The sequence below is a fragment of the Salvelinus fontinalis genome, chromosome 6, assembly GCF_029448725.1.
Source record: "Salvelinus fontinalis isolate EN_2023a chromosome 6, ASM2944872v1, whole genome shotgun sequence".
Lineage (NCBI taxonomy): Eukaryota > Metazoa > Chordata > Actinopteri > Salmoniformes > Salmonidae > Salvelinus > Salvelinus fontinalis.
This window is the reverse complement of record NC_074670.1, coordinates 83567858-83585046: the sequence shown is the minus strand read 5'-3', so window position 1 is coordinate 83585046 and position 17189 is coordinate 83567858. Positions and strand designations below refer to the sequence as shown.

Genomic DNA, 17189 nt, shown 5'->3' with positions numbered 1-17189 from the left:
TATAGCTAGCCTAGCCCCGGGCCTCAATAATATACTTAGTCTCGGGTCTCGATAGAATAGGCTACAGCTAGCCTAGCCTCGGGCCTCAATAGAATAGGCTACAGCTAGCCTAGCCTCGGGCCTCAATAGAATAGGCTACAGCTAGCCTAGCCTCGGGCCTCAATAGAATAGGCTACAGCTAGCCTAGCCTCGGGCCACAATAGAATAGGCTACAGCTAGCCTAGCCTCGGGCCTCAATAGAATAGGCTACAGCTAGCCTAGCCTCGGGCCTCAATAGAATAGGCTACAGCTAGCCTAGCCTCGGGCCTCAATAGAATAGGCTACAGCTAGCCTAGCCTCGGGCCTCAATAGAATAGGCTACAGCTAGCCTAGCCTCGGGCCTCAATAGAATAGGCTACAGCTAGCCTAGCCTCGGGCCACAATAGAATAGGCTACAGCTAGCCTAGCCTCGGGCCACAATAGAATAGGCTACAGCTAGCCTAGCCTCGGGCCACAATAGAATAAGCTACAGCTAGCCTAGCCTCGGGCCACAATAGAATAGGCTACGCCTAGCCTCGGGCCACAATAGAATAGGCTACAGCTAGCCTAGCCTCGGGCCACAATAGAATAGGCTACAGCTAGCCTAGCCTCGGGCCACAATAGAATAGGCTACAGCTAGCCTAGCCTCGGGCCACAATAGAATAGGCTACAGCTAGCCTAGCCTCGGGCCACAATAGAATAGGCTACAGCTAGCCTCGGGCCTCAATAGAATAGGCTACAGCTAGCCTCGGGCCTCAATAGAATAGACTACAGCTAGCCTCGGGCCACAATAGAATAGGCTACAGCTAGCCTAGCCTCGGGCCACAATAGAATAGGCTACAGCTAGCCTCGGGCCTCAATAGAATAGGCCACAGCTAGCCTCGGGCCTCAATAGAATAGACTACAGCTAGCCTCGGGCCTCAATAGAATAGACTACAGCTAGCCTCGGGCCTCAATAGAATAGACTACAGCTAGCCTCGGGCCTCAATAGAATAGACTACAGCTAGCCTCGGGCCTCAATAGAATAGACTACAGCTAGCCTCGGGCCTCAATAGAATAGGCTACAGCTAGCCTTATTTTTGTATATTTTATCGGTTCTCACAATGGATGGCTGAATATGGTCTGAGCCTTTTAGACATGCGTTTATTGACGGGATTTCAGTTGTCACCCTGGGTTTGGTTACAGCCAAGCCTCAGATGGCAATCTATTCCCTGCACTACTAGAACCGATAGGAGAGGGACCCTGCCTAGAGTTACAGTATTAGGACACAGCACCTCTCGCTCGCTTTGTGTGAAAAGTAAAGTGTAGTCTGTAAGCTAGCTAACGTTTGGTTACAGTCAAGCCTCAAATGGCACCCTATTCCCTACATAGTGCACTACTAGAACCGATAGGACAGGGACCCTGCCTAGAGTTACAGTATTAGGACACAGCGCCTCTCGCTCGCTTTGTGTGAAAAGTAAAGTGTAGTCTGTAAGCTAGCTAACGTGTGGCCTAGACTCCTGCCAAAGCTGTGCTCTCTAGGCAGAGAGGCCTACTACCCAGGAACTACAGACAAAAACAAACAAGCTTTGTTTTGGATACATGATCTGACACATTCAGAGATGAGTATTGTTCCTGTCAAGTACTGCTGTAGTAAAGACTCATATGGTGCGATTTCGGATGCAGACTAGTGCACTAATATAGAGAGTAGGGTGCGATTTCGGATGCAGACTAGTGCACTAATACAGAGAGTAGGGTGCGATTTCGGATGCAGACTAGTGCACTAATACAGAGAGTAGGGTGCGATTTCGGATGCAGACTAGTGCACTAATACAGAGAGTAGGGTGCGATTTCGGATGCAGACTAGTGCACTAATATAAAGAGTAGGGTGCGATTTCGGATGCAGACTAGTGCACTAATATAAAGAGTAGGGTGCGATTTCGGATGCCGACTAGTGCACTAATACAGAGAGTAGGGTGCGATTTCAGGTGCAGACTAGTGCACTAATACAGAGAGTAGGGTGCCGTTTGTGACGTATAACAATTGACTGACTACAGGAGGAGGAAGTTGATATGTTTCTTTCTATTGCAAAAGATAATTTCAGGAAGGTTTCTTCTTCTTCTTCTTCTGTTCCCTTCATAAATGTTCACGGGAGTTCCTTTTTTTTCCCCTTTGCATTATTCAAACAGCTCACCCTGAACACTAGGCATACTACTACCGGATGAGATCTCTAGTGTGTGTTATGGGAAAGATGAGGGCAAACAGTTCTTCCTGTTGTAGCAGATAGTAGCTATTGAATAATTTAGCATGAACTGTAGCTTAGGCACGGGTCTTTTAATGGACTGTTGAGTGGAGGGAGACATGTTGACTGTGTTGGCAGCTCACGGGGAAGAACAGCCTTCGTACTACAGATTTGAGTCCCAAATGGTACCCTATCCCCTATGTAGTGCAATACTTTTGACCAGAGCCCTAAGGGCCTTAGAGAGCTCAAACCCACGGGCCCTGTTCGACGTAGTGCACTATGTAGGGGCTTGGGTGCCATTTGGGGCCAAAACCCCTTATGAAATGCATGATGGGATCTGAATATGAGGATGCTGATTTGAGCGTTGAACCTGAATGTAGGTCCTGCTGTTCCCCAGGCTACATTTCCATTGTGCTTTTCAAAAAACCGGCTGCTGACATGATCAAATAGAGGAACAAATGTGGATTCTCTCCTTCCTCCTCTCTCACTCCCTCCCTCACATTCTCCTATTGCCGTATTCTCCTATTGCCATATTCTCCTACTCCTATTTTTATGTTTGGATATATTCAACATTTCAGGTGTCAGAGATGGATTATTTTAGTGAGCAAAGAATACTCAAGGTTGTGGTGCCTGGCCTTAAACGATAACAAAGTAAATCAATAATGAAATATACACTTGTACTAGTGGTGTAGCCAGTCCATAAAGTGACGCAGAGAACCCTGCCTGTCTAAACCGTGCGTTCCTCTGCAACCCCTATAGGTGGAGGAGAACCTGGTGAAGGTGCGTAACGCTGGAACAGAGCAGGACCTGGGCATACAGTACAAGGCCCTGAAACCAGAGGTGGACAAACTCAACATGATGGCTGCCAAGAGACAGCAGGTATGTACTGGAACGTCTGAGGGAGTGAGATGGCTGCCAAGAGACAGCAGTCAGGTCTGTACTGCGGGGATGTTTCTGGGTTAGAGAGGGAGAGGAGATGACAGTTAGGTGAAGGAATATGAAGGGTAGGTGAGGACAGGGGAGAGGGAGGTGGGGGTTAACGATGGCAGGGGATTGAGAGGGATGGTGTGATGTAGCGAGGGAGAGCGACATGGGAGAAGGGTGTTATTAGGTGGCTTAGCTAACGAGGTCCTATTTCCACTACGATTGACGGAGTCTGAGGAGCAGAGTAACTGAAGAGATTTCTTGTTTTCAGTTCACATTACTGCCTTGCGTTTTGTTGTGGCTGGCAAGGAGACAGTCTTGGTATTCGTAGCTCACATTTTCTGTAAATATCACAGTAGCTACTAGCCGGTAAGCACACGCAATGTAACAAGCTGATTTAAACTTTTTCTTCTAAGAACATATTACAATATTGAATAATGGAACCAAACCATATTACACTCTTTAAATAAAACTACAACCCACAAGTAAGTGTAGTTAAGGGATTTATTTTCTCGTCCGTACACATTTTAAATTAGCTATAACAATAACACAGCAAAGTCCTGCTAGCTAACATGCTTCAGGATCAAGCAACTTTAGCGTAATCAATACTTACCGTTTACCCCTCGTCCATACGAATAGTAAGTACAGTAACGTTATTCGTGTCACTATTCTAATCTACGCTACACAGCTAGGTAACGTTAGCTAGCGTAACAAAATCATTTCTGCGTCCTCACATAAACGTGCTGGCTAGCTGAATTGTTTTGCTGAACCATAGCTACCGTGTTAAAGCTACCTTAGAATAAACCAGGCTACCGTGTTAAAGCTACCTTAGATTAAACCAGGCTATCGTGTTAAGGCTACCTTAGAATAAACCAGGCTATCGTGTTAAAGCTACCTTAGAATAAACCAGGCTATCGTGTTAAGGCTACCTTAGAATAAACCAGGCTACCGTGTTAAAGCTACCTTAGAATAAACCAGGCTATCGTGTTAAAGCTACCTTAGAATAAACCAGGCTACCGTGTTAAAGCTACCTTAGAATAAACCAGGCTACCGTGTTAAAGCTACCTTAGAATAAACCAGGCTATCGTGTTAAGGCTACCTTAGAATAAACCAGGCTATCGTGTTAAGGCTACCTTAGAATAAACCAGGCTATCGTGTTAAAGCTACCTTAGAATAAACCAGGCTATCGTGTTAAGGCTACCTTAGAATAAACCAGGCTATCGTGTTAAAGCTACCTTAGAATAAACCAGGCTATCGTGTTAAGGCTACCTTAGAATAAACCAGGCTACCGTGTTAAGGCTACCTTAGAATAAACCAGGCTATCGTGTTAAAGCTACCTTAGAATAAACCAGGCTATCGTGTTAAAGCTACCTTAGAATAAACCAGGCTATCGTGTTAAAGCTACCTTAGAATAAACCAGGCTACCGTGTTAAAGCTACCTTAGAATAAACCAGGCTACCGTGTTAAAGCTACCTTAGAATAAACCAGGCTACCGTGTTAAAGCTACCTTAGAATAAACCAGGCTACCGTGTTAAAGCTACCTTAGAATAAACCAGGCTACCGTGTTAAAGCTACCTTAGAATAAACCAGGCTTTGTTTTGCCAATATGGAAGTCATTGAGGTAAATGCAAATTACAATTCAATGTTGCTGCTTCCCTGTGCCTCGGTGGCTTCCCTGTGGAGTTGCTGCTTCCCTGTGGAGTTGCTGCTTCCCTGTGCCTCGGTGGCTTCCCTGTGCAGTCAAGTAACAAACAAAAAAATATTTAAAATCAGAGAATTTCAGAATGTAACAGGCTGTTACTACAATTACAGGTAAAAATTAAATTAAACTCCAATTTAAGGAAATGGTGACATTTCAGCTGTTTCAAAAACATTGCAATACTATTGTTTACATTACCCTGCTAAGAGAGTGTTGGCTCAGACTGTTCTGTTTACATTACCCTGCTAAGAGTGTTGGCTCAGACTGTTCTGTTTACATTACCCTGCTAAGAGAGTGTTGGCTCAGACTGTTCTGTTTACATTACCCTGCTAAGAGTATTGGCTCAGACTGTTCTGTTTACATTACCCTGCTAAGAGTGTTGGCTCAGACTGTTCTGTTTACATTACCCTGCTAAGAGAGTGTTGGCTCAGACTGTTCTGTTTACATTACCCTGCTAAGAGAGTGTTGGCTCAGACTGTTCTGTTTACATTACCCTGCTAAGAGAGTGTTGGCTCAGACTGTTCTGTTTACATTACCCTGCTAAGAGAGTGTTGGCTCAGACTGTTCTGTTTACATTACCCTGCTTAAGGAGTGTTTGCTCAGAGATTGTTCTGTTTACATTACCCTGCTAAGAGAGTGTTGGCTCAGACTGTTCTGTTTACATTACCCTGCTTAAGGAGTGTTTGCTCAGAGATTGTTCTGTTTACATTACCCTGCTTAAGGAGTGTTTGCTCAGAGATTGTTCTGTTTACATTACCCTGCTTAAGGAGTGTTTGCTCAGAGATTGTTCTGTTTACATTACCCTGCTTAAGGAGTGTTGGCTCAGACTGTTCTGTTTACATTACCCTGCTTAAGGAGTGTTTGCTCAGAGATTGTTCTGTTTACATTACCCTGCTAAGAGAGTGTTGGCTCAGACTGTTCTGTTTACATTACCCTGCTTAAGGAGTGTTTGCTCAGAGATTGTTCTGTTTACATTACCCTGCTTAAGGAGTGTTTGCTCAGAGATTGTTCTGTTTACATTACCCTGCTTAAGGAGTGTTTGCTCAGAGATTGTTCTGTTTACATTACCCTGCTTAAGGAGTGTTTGCTCAGAGATTGTTCTGTTTACATTACCCTGCTTAAGGAGTGTTTGCTCAGAGATTGTTCTGTTTACATTACCCTGCTAAGAGGGTTCCAACTGTCGAGTGTTGTGTTGACAGGGTTGAGTGTTGTGTGCTTCCTCCAGAGGTAGCGACCAAGACGTGACATATTCCCAAGTTGACATTGCAGTGTATCTGTAGCAGAGGGTGTTCTTGTGGGAATGGGCCTCCGTCACGTAAAGCTGTAGTAACAGTGACGTGAGTTTCCCAGGTGACATTGCTGAGTAATGGGATGAGCAGCATCACTCGGTTGTTCAGATAGGATATACACACACATTATAGGACGTTCTCTCAATGCTCATTATATTTATTTATTTATTTATTTATTATATACATCATTATTATTTCACATGTTCTTATTTTTGGCCTAAATGTTTATTTTCCTATTTCTCTCCCAATCTCGTTAGGTTCAGATTTAACACCAAACCAACCAGGTTGTTGTGAAATAAATGTGTTTCTATATTAACGAGGCTAATTTATATAAACTTAAGACGCATACAATTCCTCCTGCAGTGTGATGGTACGACAGTTTGTTTGTGTGAGGCGGTCCTAATGTTGATTTAATTTATGTAAATACTATAATATTAATACTTTAGGTTTCCTTTCCAAACTTAGTTCACGGCTGCCTTTTATTCCCTATATAATGCATTTTTGACTAGTGACCGTAGGGCCTATAGTGCCCCATATAGGGAATGATGTCATTTGGAAGGCAGCAGTCTGTGCTGTCTATCCCATAAAATAACGCTGGGGGCCCGGTAGCGCGGGGCCCGGTAGCGCGGGGCCCGGTAGCGCGGGGCCCGGTAGCGCGGGGCCCGGTAGCGCGGGGCCATGCATTAAAGCTGTACAGCGAGGCCTGTTGGAATGGCCTGATTATGACTGTGCTGTATCACCGCAGGGGAGTGACAGACAGACGGGCAGAAAGGAGAATCTAGGTCACTCAGACCATGTAATGTCTCCAAATAGTGTAATAATTACGATGCCCGTTGTCTCTCTCCCCTCTCTCCGTAGGAGTTGAAGGATGTGCACCATAAAGATCAGATGGCAGCTGCCCGCGGTGTTCTCCAGAGGAACATCCCCATGCTCTACACCGCCTCCCGCGCCTGCCTCCAACACCCGGACGTGGCCGCGTACAAGGTCTGTAATAGGACAGTGTCTTCAATCATTTCGATGCCCACTAAGTGGTCCTTGAAACTGTTTTAATTAATGCTTTCAAGAGCTATCCTCTGGGATGAAATTAGAATAGATGGAAGTTCAATAGCACATTTCATTACATACAGCATCTCAAAGCTCTTCGGAGACACATCTTGTTAATGTATTTTATTATCTTTAGTTTCCCCCATAAATAACATGTTGAATTTAATTCCGTTCTCCAGGCGAACCGTGACCTGATCTACAAGCAGCTTCAGCATGCCGTCTCGGGCATCTCTAATGCTGCCCAGGCTACCGCCTCTGACGATGCTGCCTTCAACCACCCTCCCGGGGGAGGAGAGCTGGCCTACGCTCTCAACAACTTTGATGTAAGTCTAGGGGCGATGGGGTTTGGAGGGGAGCTGTCCTACGCTCTCCCCTACTCTGGGGCCCTCTCCCCTACTCTGGGGCCCTCTCCCCTACTCTGGGGCCCTCTCCCCTACTCTGGGGCCCCTACTCTGGGGCCCCTACTCTGGGGCCCCTACTCTGGGGCCCCTACTCTGGGGCCCCTACTCTGGGGCCCTCTCATTTTCCTTCATGACCACTAACAGAGGAAAGTATATTGGGATGATGTGCCTTGGGTGGCTTCTCAAATGTCTTGTCGCTTCCATTCCTTTCATCTCCTTTCCTTGGTCTGGACTGATCTGATAACACTGGACAATGGCAAAAAAACAAATACAATGTTTTTAAAGCAGGTAGACCCCCCCCCCCCCCCCCCCCACCACACAAAAACCATGACATTATTCTGTTCTATTTACCAACTCATTCAGGGTGTGTCCCAAATGGCAACTTATTCCCTATATAGTGCACTGCTTTTGACCGGGGCCTATTGTGTAGTCAATAGGGAACAGGGTTCCACTTGGACACCAGCAGAGCGGTGCCTGTTCTTGACTGTTTTTGCTTTCGGCGCACATTGTGTTTTTCATACAGAGATAACATTTACTATTCTCTCCCCCCTCCCAGTGTGTCTCATTTAAATATGACCATTTACATAAGAGTCCACTGTAGTGATTTCTCTATCACAATGTTATCAGCTAGTCCTCATCTCTACTGCTGCTGGAGAACTAATGCGACCACTACAACAGATCAGAGCAACCCCCCCCCCCTTCCATTTTGCATCCCAAATGCTACTCTAGTCTCTACATAGTGCACTACTTTTGACCAGGGCCCATAAGGAATAGGGCCCATGGGGAATCGCATAGAGCTCTGGTTAAAAGTAGTGCACGATATAGGGAGTAGGGTGCTGTTTGGGAGAGAACGGGACCCGGCCTTTGAGGGGATGTTACCACTGTAGTGTCTGCAGATCATCCTATCTCAAATGGAAACCTTCTTTCTCTTTATGCGTTTCGTTTTCTTTCTCGTCTCTCCCTCGTTTTTGTGAGAAAGTACACTACATGTCCAAATTTAACCCCCTAACCCTGCTCGTCGAACATCTCATTCCAAAATCATGGGCGTTAATATGGAGTTGGTCCCCCCTCTGCTGCTATAACAGCCTCCACTCTTCTGGGAAAGCTTTCCACTAGATGTTGGAACATTGCTGCTATAACAGCCTCCACTCTTCTGGGAAGGCGTTCCACTAGATGTTGGAACATTGCTGCTATAACAGCCTCCACTCTTCTGGGAAAGCTTTCCACTAGATGTGGGAACATTGCTGCTGTAACAGCCTCCACTCTTCTGGGAAGGCTTTCCACTAGATGTGGGAACATTGCTGCTATAACAGCCTCCACTCTTCTGGGAGGGCTTTCCACTAGATGTTGGAACATTGCTGCTATAACAGCCTCCACTCTTCTGGGAAAGCTTTCCACTAGATGTTGGAACATTGCTGCTGTAACAGCCTCCACTCTTCTGGGAAGGCTTTCCACTAGATGTTGGAACATTGCTGCTGTAACAGCCTCCACTCTTCTGGGAAGGCTTTCCACTAGATGTTGGAACATTGCTGCTGTAACAGCCTCCACTCTTCTGGGAAGGCTTTCCACTAGATGTTGGAACATTGCTGCTATAACAGCCTCCACTCTTCTGGGAAAGCTTTCCACTAGATGTTGGAACATTGCTGCTATAACAGCCTCCACTCTTCTGGGAAAGCTTTCCACTAGATGTTGGAACATTTCTGCTATAACAGCCTCCACTCTTCTGGGAAAGCTTTCCACTAGATGTTGGAACATTGCTGCTATAACAGCCTCCACTCTTCTGGGAAAGCTTTCCACTAGATGTTGGAACATTGCTGCTATAACAGCCTCCACTCTTCTGGGAAGGCGTTCCACTAGATGTTGGAACATTGCTGCTATAACAGCCTCCACTCTTCTGGGAAGGCTTTCCACTAGATGTTGGAACATTGCTGCTGTAACAGCCTCCACTCTTCTGGGAAGGCTTTCCACTAGATGTTGGAACACTGCTGCTGTAACAGCCTCCACTCTTCTGGGAAGGCTTTCCACTAGATGTTGGAACATTGCTGCTGTAACAGCCTCCACTCTTCTGGGAAGGCTTTCCACTAGATGTTGGAACATTGCTGCTGTAACAGCCTCCACTCTTCTGGGAAGGCTTTCCACTAGATGTTGGAACATTGCTGCTATAACAGCCTCCCCTCTTCTGGGAAGGCTTTCCACTAGATGTTGGAACATTGCTGCTATAACAGCCTCCACTCTTCTGGGAAGGCTTTCCACTAGATGTTGGAACATTTCTGCTATAACAGCCTCCACTCTTCTGGGAAGGCTTTTCACTAGATGTTGGAACATTGCTGCGGGGACTTGCTTCCATTCAGCCACAAGGGCATTAGTGAGGTTGGGCACTGATGTTGGACGATTAGGCCTGGCTCGCAGTCGGCGTTCCAGTTCATCCCAAAGGTGTTAAATTGAGTTGAGGTCAGGGCTCTGTGCCGGCCAGTCAAGTTCTTTCATACCGATCTCGACAAACCATTTCTGTATGGACCTCGCTTTGTGCTCACTTTGTCATGCTGTAACAGGAAATTGTCTTTCAGAAAGTTGGAAGCACAGAATCGTCTAGAATGTCATTGTATGCTGTAGCGTTAAGATTTCCCTTCACTGGAACTAAGGGGCCCAAACCATGGAAAAACAGCCCCAAACCAGGATTCCTCCTCCACCAAACTTTACAGTTGTCACAATGCATTGGGGTAAGTAGCGTTCTCCTGGCATCCACCAAACCCAGATTTGTCCGTCGGACTGTCAGATGGTGATTCGTATTTCCAGAGAACGTGTTTCCACTGCTCCGGAGACCAATGGCGGCGAGCTTTACACCACTCCAGCCGATGCTTGGCATTGCACTTGTTGATCCTAGGATTGTGTGCAGCTGCCATGGAAACCCATCTTCATGAAGCTCCTGACGAACAGTTCTTGTGTTGCCGTTTCCAGAGGCAGTTGGAACTCGGTAGTGAGTGTGACACAAGATTTCTACGCACTTCAGCACTCGGCGGTCTTGTTCTGGTGAGCTTGTGTTGACTACCACTTCGAGGCTGAGCCGTTGTTTCTCCTAGACGTTTTCATTTCACAATAACAGCACTTACAGTTCCCCGGGGCAGCTCTAGCATTGCAGAAATTGAACGAACTGACTTGTTTGGAAAGGTGGCATCATATGATGGTGCCACGTTGAAAGTCACTGAGTTCTTCAGTAAGGCCATTCTACTGTTAATGTTTGTCTATGGAGATTGCATGGCTGTGTGCTCAATTTTATACAGGTGTGGCCGAATCCACTAATTTGATGGGATGTCCACATGCTTTTGTATATATATATATATTTATATTGTATTTAGGGAGCTTTAGAATTTAGTATTCTAGTTATGGACAGTTACATAACATGGGGAATATTTAAACAATGCTATGTTAATGACGAGCAATTCTATGACGCCAACATGACTGTCCTAGTGACGTGAAGGCATAATTATTATTTTTATATATATATTTTTTAACATATTCCCTGTGCAGTAAAAATAAAGGGGGGTTTTAAGTGGCGGGCGTGGCAGGGAGCATGGCAGAGGTCGGTCGTTGGCGCCGCAAAATTTTTGTGTTCCCTACTGTGCTGTGGAGAAATTGTATACTGAACAAAAATATAATACATAATCTGAGACCAGCCACCCAGAGAGATAATGAAACTGAGGAGTATCTGAGACCAGTCACCCAGGACAGCATCTGAGACCAGTCACCCAGGACAGCATCTGAGACCAGTCACCCAGAGAGATGATGAAACTGAGGAGTATCTGAGACCAGTCACCCAGAGAGAGATGTAACTGAGGAGTATCTGAGACCAGTGACCCAGAGAGCTGATGACACTGAGGAGTATCTGAGACCAGTCACCCAGGACAGTATCTGAGACCAGTCACCCAGAGAGATGATGACACTGAGGAGTATCTGAGACCAGTCACCCAGAGAGATGATGACACTGAGGAGTATCTGAGACCAGTCACCCAGGACAGCATCTGAGACCAGTCACCCAGGACAGCATCTGAGACCAGTCACCCAGGACAGCATCTGAGACCAGTCACCCAGGACAGCATCTGAGACCAGTCACCCAGGACAGCATCTGAGACCAGTCACCCAGGACAGCATCTGAGACCAGTCACCCAGGACAGCATCTGAGACCAGTCACCCAGGACAGCATCTGAGACCAGTCACCCAGGACAGCATCTGAGACCAGACACCCAGAGAGCTGATGACACTGAGGAGTATCTGAGACCAGTCACCCAGAGAGCTGATGAAACAGGAGTATTACTGTCTGTAATAAAGCCCTTTTGTCTGAAACTGTTTGATTGGCTGCGTCCCTGGCCAGTCATGTGAAATCCATAGATTAGAGCCTAATGAACGCGTTTCAATTGACTGGATTTCCTTATGAACGGACTGGATTTCCTTATGAACGGACTGGATTTCCTTATGAACGGACTGGATTTCCTTATGAACGGACTGGATTTCCTTATGAACGGACTGGATTTCCTTATGAACGGACTGGATTTCCTTATGAACGGACTGGATTTCCTTATGAACGGACTGGATTTCCTTATGAACGGACTGGATTTCCTTATGAACGGACTGGATTTCCTTATGAACGGACTGGATTTCCTTATGAACGGACTGGATTTCCTTATGAACGGACTGGATTTCCTTATGAACGGACTGGATTTCCTTATGAACGGACTGGATTTCCTTATGAACGGACTGGATTTCCTTATGAACGGACTGGATTTCCTTATGAACGGACTGGATTTCCTTATGAACGGACTGGATTTCCTTATGAACGGACTGGATTTCCTTATGAACGGACTGGATTTCCTTATGAACTGTAATTTAGTAAAATCGTTGACATTGTTACGTTGCAGTTATGGTTAACTATAGAATGTAAGTCAATTTCCTGCAATTCTTGGGTTTTCTCCATGCAGCTGAGAATACTTTTTTAAAGCGAATTTATTCCAATTCTATGCGTTTTACCATGGATAAATCTTATTTTGTTCTAGCATACCTGTAATAACTAAATGAATACTGCTAAATTCATTGTTTTGGGAATTTTAATTCTCCGTCTAGGTTTTATTTTGGTGAATGTTAGTTCTCAAAGATTATATTGTTGAAAGGAAATGTTGTCTTTCCTACATATTTATTTTTTATACTATTTGGATTTAAGTGACACACACTTAAACGGCACGCTCAAGGATTACAAGAGCAGAAAAGTCCCTGCCATATCATGTTAATTGGGAGCTAAAATGGCTGCCATAGAATGTTGTAATGTAAATGTATCATAATGCAGAAACCACATTGGCCCAACTATAAACACATGACTCTGGTACTCTCCATCTGAACTCTTCTCTACATACTGCCAGGCCCAACAGAAAAGCTTCTACTTGCTCTATCGGAAGGAGTCTGTCCAAAATGCAACCCTTCATGTGTAATGCACTACTTTAGACCAGAGCCTGTAGGGGTTTCTTCTGTGTATTTCAGGACACCAGTAAAGCTCTTTATTTTTTTTGGTTAAAATCAAAAATATTCAATTAACTTTATTGGCAAAAGGTTAGGGTTGAGGCTGTGCCTTGTTTATGACAACCAAATGAACATTGTGATTTTTGTTACCATCTGAATCCCTGAGATCAAATCTTCTAGGTTTGTTTTGGGGCCAGCAGCATTAATCTGATCCAATCCTGGATTACGAGGCTTCCTGGACTGAATTCAATCAAACACACAGGATAACCTGTCAACAGCTGTAAAGATTTACAGACATATTTATAAAGGGAGAGACGCACGAGAGGGAGAGTGTCAAGATCTGTTATTTCAGTTTTTAATTTGTTTTTATATATTTGCTGAAGTCTTTAAACCTGTTTTTGGTTATATTTGTTTTTTTTGGGGGGGGGGGGGTATTGTGTGTAGATTGAGAGGAAAAAACTATTGTTTTATAAAATAAGGCTGTTGCGAAACAAAGTGGTTAAGTCAAGGGGTCTGAACTTTCTGAATGCACTGTATATACTGTGTATGGCTCTGGTGGCTGTGGTCGGTAGTGACCCCAAGATGGTAGCGGTGGTCGGTAGTGACCCCCAGATGGTAGCGGTGGTCGGTAGTGACCCCCAGATGGTAGCGGTGGTCGGTAGTGACCCCCAGATGGTAGCGGTGGTCGGTAGTGACCCCCAGATGGTAGCGGTGGTCGGTAGTGACCCCCAAGATGGTAGCGGTGGTCGGTAGTGACCCCCAAGATGGTAGCGGTGGTCGGTAGTGACCCCCAAGATGGTAGCGGTGGTCGGTAGTGACCCCCAGATGGTAGCGGTGGTCGGTAGTGACCCCCAGATGGTAGCGGTGGTCGGTGTTGACCCCCAGATGGTAGCGGTGGTCGGTGTTGACCCCCAGATGGTAGCGGTGGTCGGTGTTGACCCCCAGATGGTAGCGGTGGTCGGTGTTGACCCCCAGATGGTAGCGGTGGTCGGTGTTGACCCCCAGATGGTAGCGGTGGTCGGTGTTGACCCCCAGATGGTAGCGGTGGTCGGTGTTGACCCCCAGATGGTAGCGGTGGTCGGTGTTGACCCCCAGATGGTAGCGGTGGTCGGTGTTGACCCCCAGATGGTAGCGGTGGTCGGTAGTGACCCCCAGATGGTAGCGGTGGTCGGTAGTGACCCCCAGATGGTAGCGGTGGTCGGTAGTGACCCCCAGATGGTAGCGGTGGTCGGTGTTGACCCCCAGATGGTAGCGGTGGTCGGTGTTGACCCCCAGATGGTAGCGGTGGTCGGTGTTGACCCCCAGATGGTAGCGGTGGTCGGTGTTGACCCCCAGATGGTAGCGGTGGTCGGTAGTGACCCCCAGATGGTAGCGGTGGTCGGTAGTGACCCCCAGATGGTAGCGGTGGTCGGTAGTGACCCCCAGATGGTAGCGGTGGTCGGTAGTGACCCCCAGATGGTAGCGGTGGTCGGTAGTGACCCCCAGATGGTAGCGGTGGTCGGTAGTGACCCCCAGATGGTAGCGGTGGTCGGTAGTGACCCCCAGATGGTAGCGGTGGTCGGTAGTGACCCCCAGATGGTGGCGGTGGTCGGTAGTGACCCCCAGATGGTGGCGGTGGTCGGTGTTGACCCCCAGATGGTGGCGGTGGTCGGTGTTGACCCCCAGATGGTGGCGGTGGTCGGTGTTGACCCCCAGATGGTGGCGGTGGTCGGTAGTGACCCCCAGATGGTGGCGGTGGTCGGTGTTGACCCCCAGATGGTAGCGGTGGTCGGTGTTGACCCCCAGATGGTGGCGGTGGTCGGTAGTGACCCCCAGATGGTAGCGGTGGTCGGTGTTGACCACCGCTAGCGGTGGATCGTGTTAACAATGGACTAATGAAGAAGAAAAAAAATATATATATAGCGTGGGTGGATTTTCCCTTTTAATTATGAGGAGACCGTATCGATTTTAGTAGCAGACCACTTGATCTTCACAACCACTAATTAGTCCTCTTCCTGTTAGTCCTGTATATTCCTGTGGCCCCTCCCCTCTGCCTTGCTACGAGGTATGGGGCTTCATCCACTTCCTGAGGACTTGGTTCAAATAAAGTACATGGGAGATGCCTCCTTTAGCCCAGAGAGGACAAAACCAGACGGGGAGTTTGATCTGCACTGAGTCCAAGTTGGCTGCAGTTTGTCTGGCTCTCTCTCTCTGTCTGCAGTGCCAGCTAATAGAACATGGGGGTGGAGTGTATTCTGTCTGCATGCTAAGGCTGTGGCCCTACGGACTCATGAATACGGATGAAATCTGTTACGCATTCGTAAATGTCAGTTTTTGCCCAGCCGCAGTGAGAATTCTCCTTTTTGTGGGTAATATGTTAGTATTTTGGGAACTGACCGACAAGGACATAATGCCTGCTCCTCTCTCTCCTCTCCAGCTGTGTAAGAGCTTTACTTACAACTGTCATGAAGTATGTGGTCTCTTCTGTCTAGACGGGGAGGGAGTGGTTCCTCTCGGTCTCTTCTGTCTAGACGGGGAGGGAGTGGTTCCTCTCGGGTCTCTTCTGTCTAGACTGGGAGGGAGGGGTACCTCCAGGGAAGGTTCTCTTCTGCCCAGCCCCCAACTGTCCCCTGGGAGGAGTCCAGGGAAGGTCCTCTTCACCCCCCCCCCCCCAACTGTCCCCTGGGAGGAGTCCAGTGAAGGTCTTCTTCACCCCCCCAACTGTCCCCTGGGAGGAGTCCAGGGAAGGTCCTCTTCACCCCCCCCCAACTGTCCCCTGGGAGGAGTCCAGGGAAGGTCCTCTTCACCCCCCCCCCATCTGTCCCCTGGGAGGAGTCCAGGGAAGGTCCTCTTCACCCCCCAACTGTCCCCTGGGAGGAGTCCAGTGAAGGTCCTCTTCACCCCCCCCCCCAACTGTCCCCTGGGAGGAGTCCAGTGAAGGTCCTCTTCACCCCCCCCAGCCCCCAACTGTCCCCTGGGAGGAGTCCCGTGAAGGTCTTCTTCACCCCCCCAACTGTCCCCTGGGAGTAGTCAAGGGAAGGTCTTCTTCACCCCCCCAACTGTCCCCTGGGAGGAGTCCAGGGAAGGTCCTCTTCACCCCCCCCCAACTGTCCCCTGGGAGGAGTCCAGGGAAGGTTCTCTTCTGCCCCCCCCCCCCCCCCCCCCCCCAGCCCCCAACTGTCCCCTGGGAGGAGTCCAGGGAAGGTCCTCTTCACCCCCCCCCCCCCAACTGTCCCCTGGGAGGAGTCCAGGGAAGGTCCTCTTCACCCCCCCCCCAACTGTCCCCTGGGAGGAGTCCAGTGAAGGTCCTCTTCACCCCCCCAGCCCCCAACTGTCCCCTGGGAGGAGTCCCGTGAAGGACCTCTTCACCCCCCCCCAGCCCCCAACTGTCCCCTGGGAGGAGTCCCGTGAAGGACCTCTTCACCCCCCCCCAGCCCCCAACTGTCCCCTGGGAGGAGTCCAGGGAAGGTCCTCTTCACCCCCCCCCCCCCCAACTGTCCCCTGGGAGGAGTCCAGGGAAGGTCCTCTTCACCCCCCCCCCCAACTGTCCCCTGGGAGGAGTCCAGGGAAGGTCCTCTTCACCCCCCCCCAACTGTCCCCTGGGAGGAGTCCAGGGAAGGTCCTCTTCACCCCCCCCCAACTGTCCCCTGGGAGGAGTCCAGGGAAGGTCCTCTTCACCCCCCCCCCCAACTGTCCCCTGGGAGGAGTCCAGGGAAGGTCCTCTTCACCCCCCCCCCCAACTGTCCCCTGGGAGGAGTCCAGGGAAGGTCCTCTTCACCCCCCAACTGTCCCCTGGGAGGAGTCCAGGGAAGGTCCTCTTCACCCCCCCAACTGTCCCCTGGGAGGAGTCCAGGGAAGGTCCTCTTCACCCCCCCAACTGTCCCCTGGGAGGAGTCCAGGGAAGGTCCTCTTCACCCCCCCAACTGTCCCCTGGGAGGAGTCCAGGGAAGGTCCTCTTCACCCCCCCAACTGTCCCCTGGGAGGAGTCCAGTGAAGGTCCTCTTCACCCCCCCAGCCCCCAACTGTCCCCTGGGAGGAGTCCAGGGAAGGTCCTCTTCACCCCCCCCCCAACTGTCCCTTGGGAGGAGTCCAGGGAAGGTCCTCTTCAC

General features: G+C 48.5%; 1 protein-coding gene across 2 annotated transcripts in view; it reads left to right on the top strand.

The window, feature by feature from the left end:
- LOC129858538 (catenin alpha-1-like) overlaps window positions 1-17189 on the top strand; it is a 295543-nt gene that overhangs the window by 47178 nt on the left and 231176 nt on the right. For both annotated transcript variants that reach the window (XM_055927845.1, XM_055927844.1), the window contains exons 5-7: window positions 2999-3118; window positions 7010-7135; window positions 7375-7518. In XM_055927845.1, the coding sequence (XP_055783820.1) occupies window positions 2999-3118; window positions 7010-7135; window positions 7375-7518 (390 nt within the window). The remainder of the gene's footprint in view (window positions 1-2998; window positions 3119-7009; window positions 7136-7374; window positions 7519-17189) is intronic.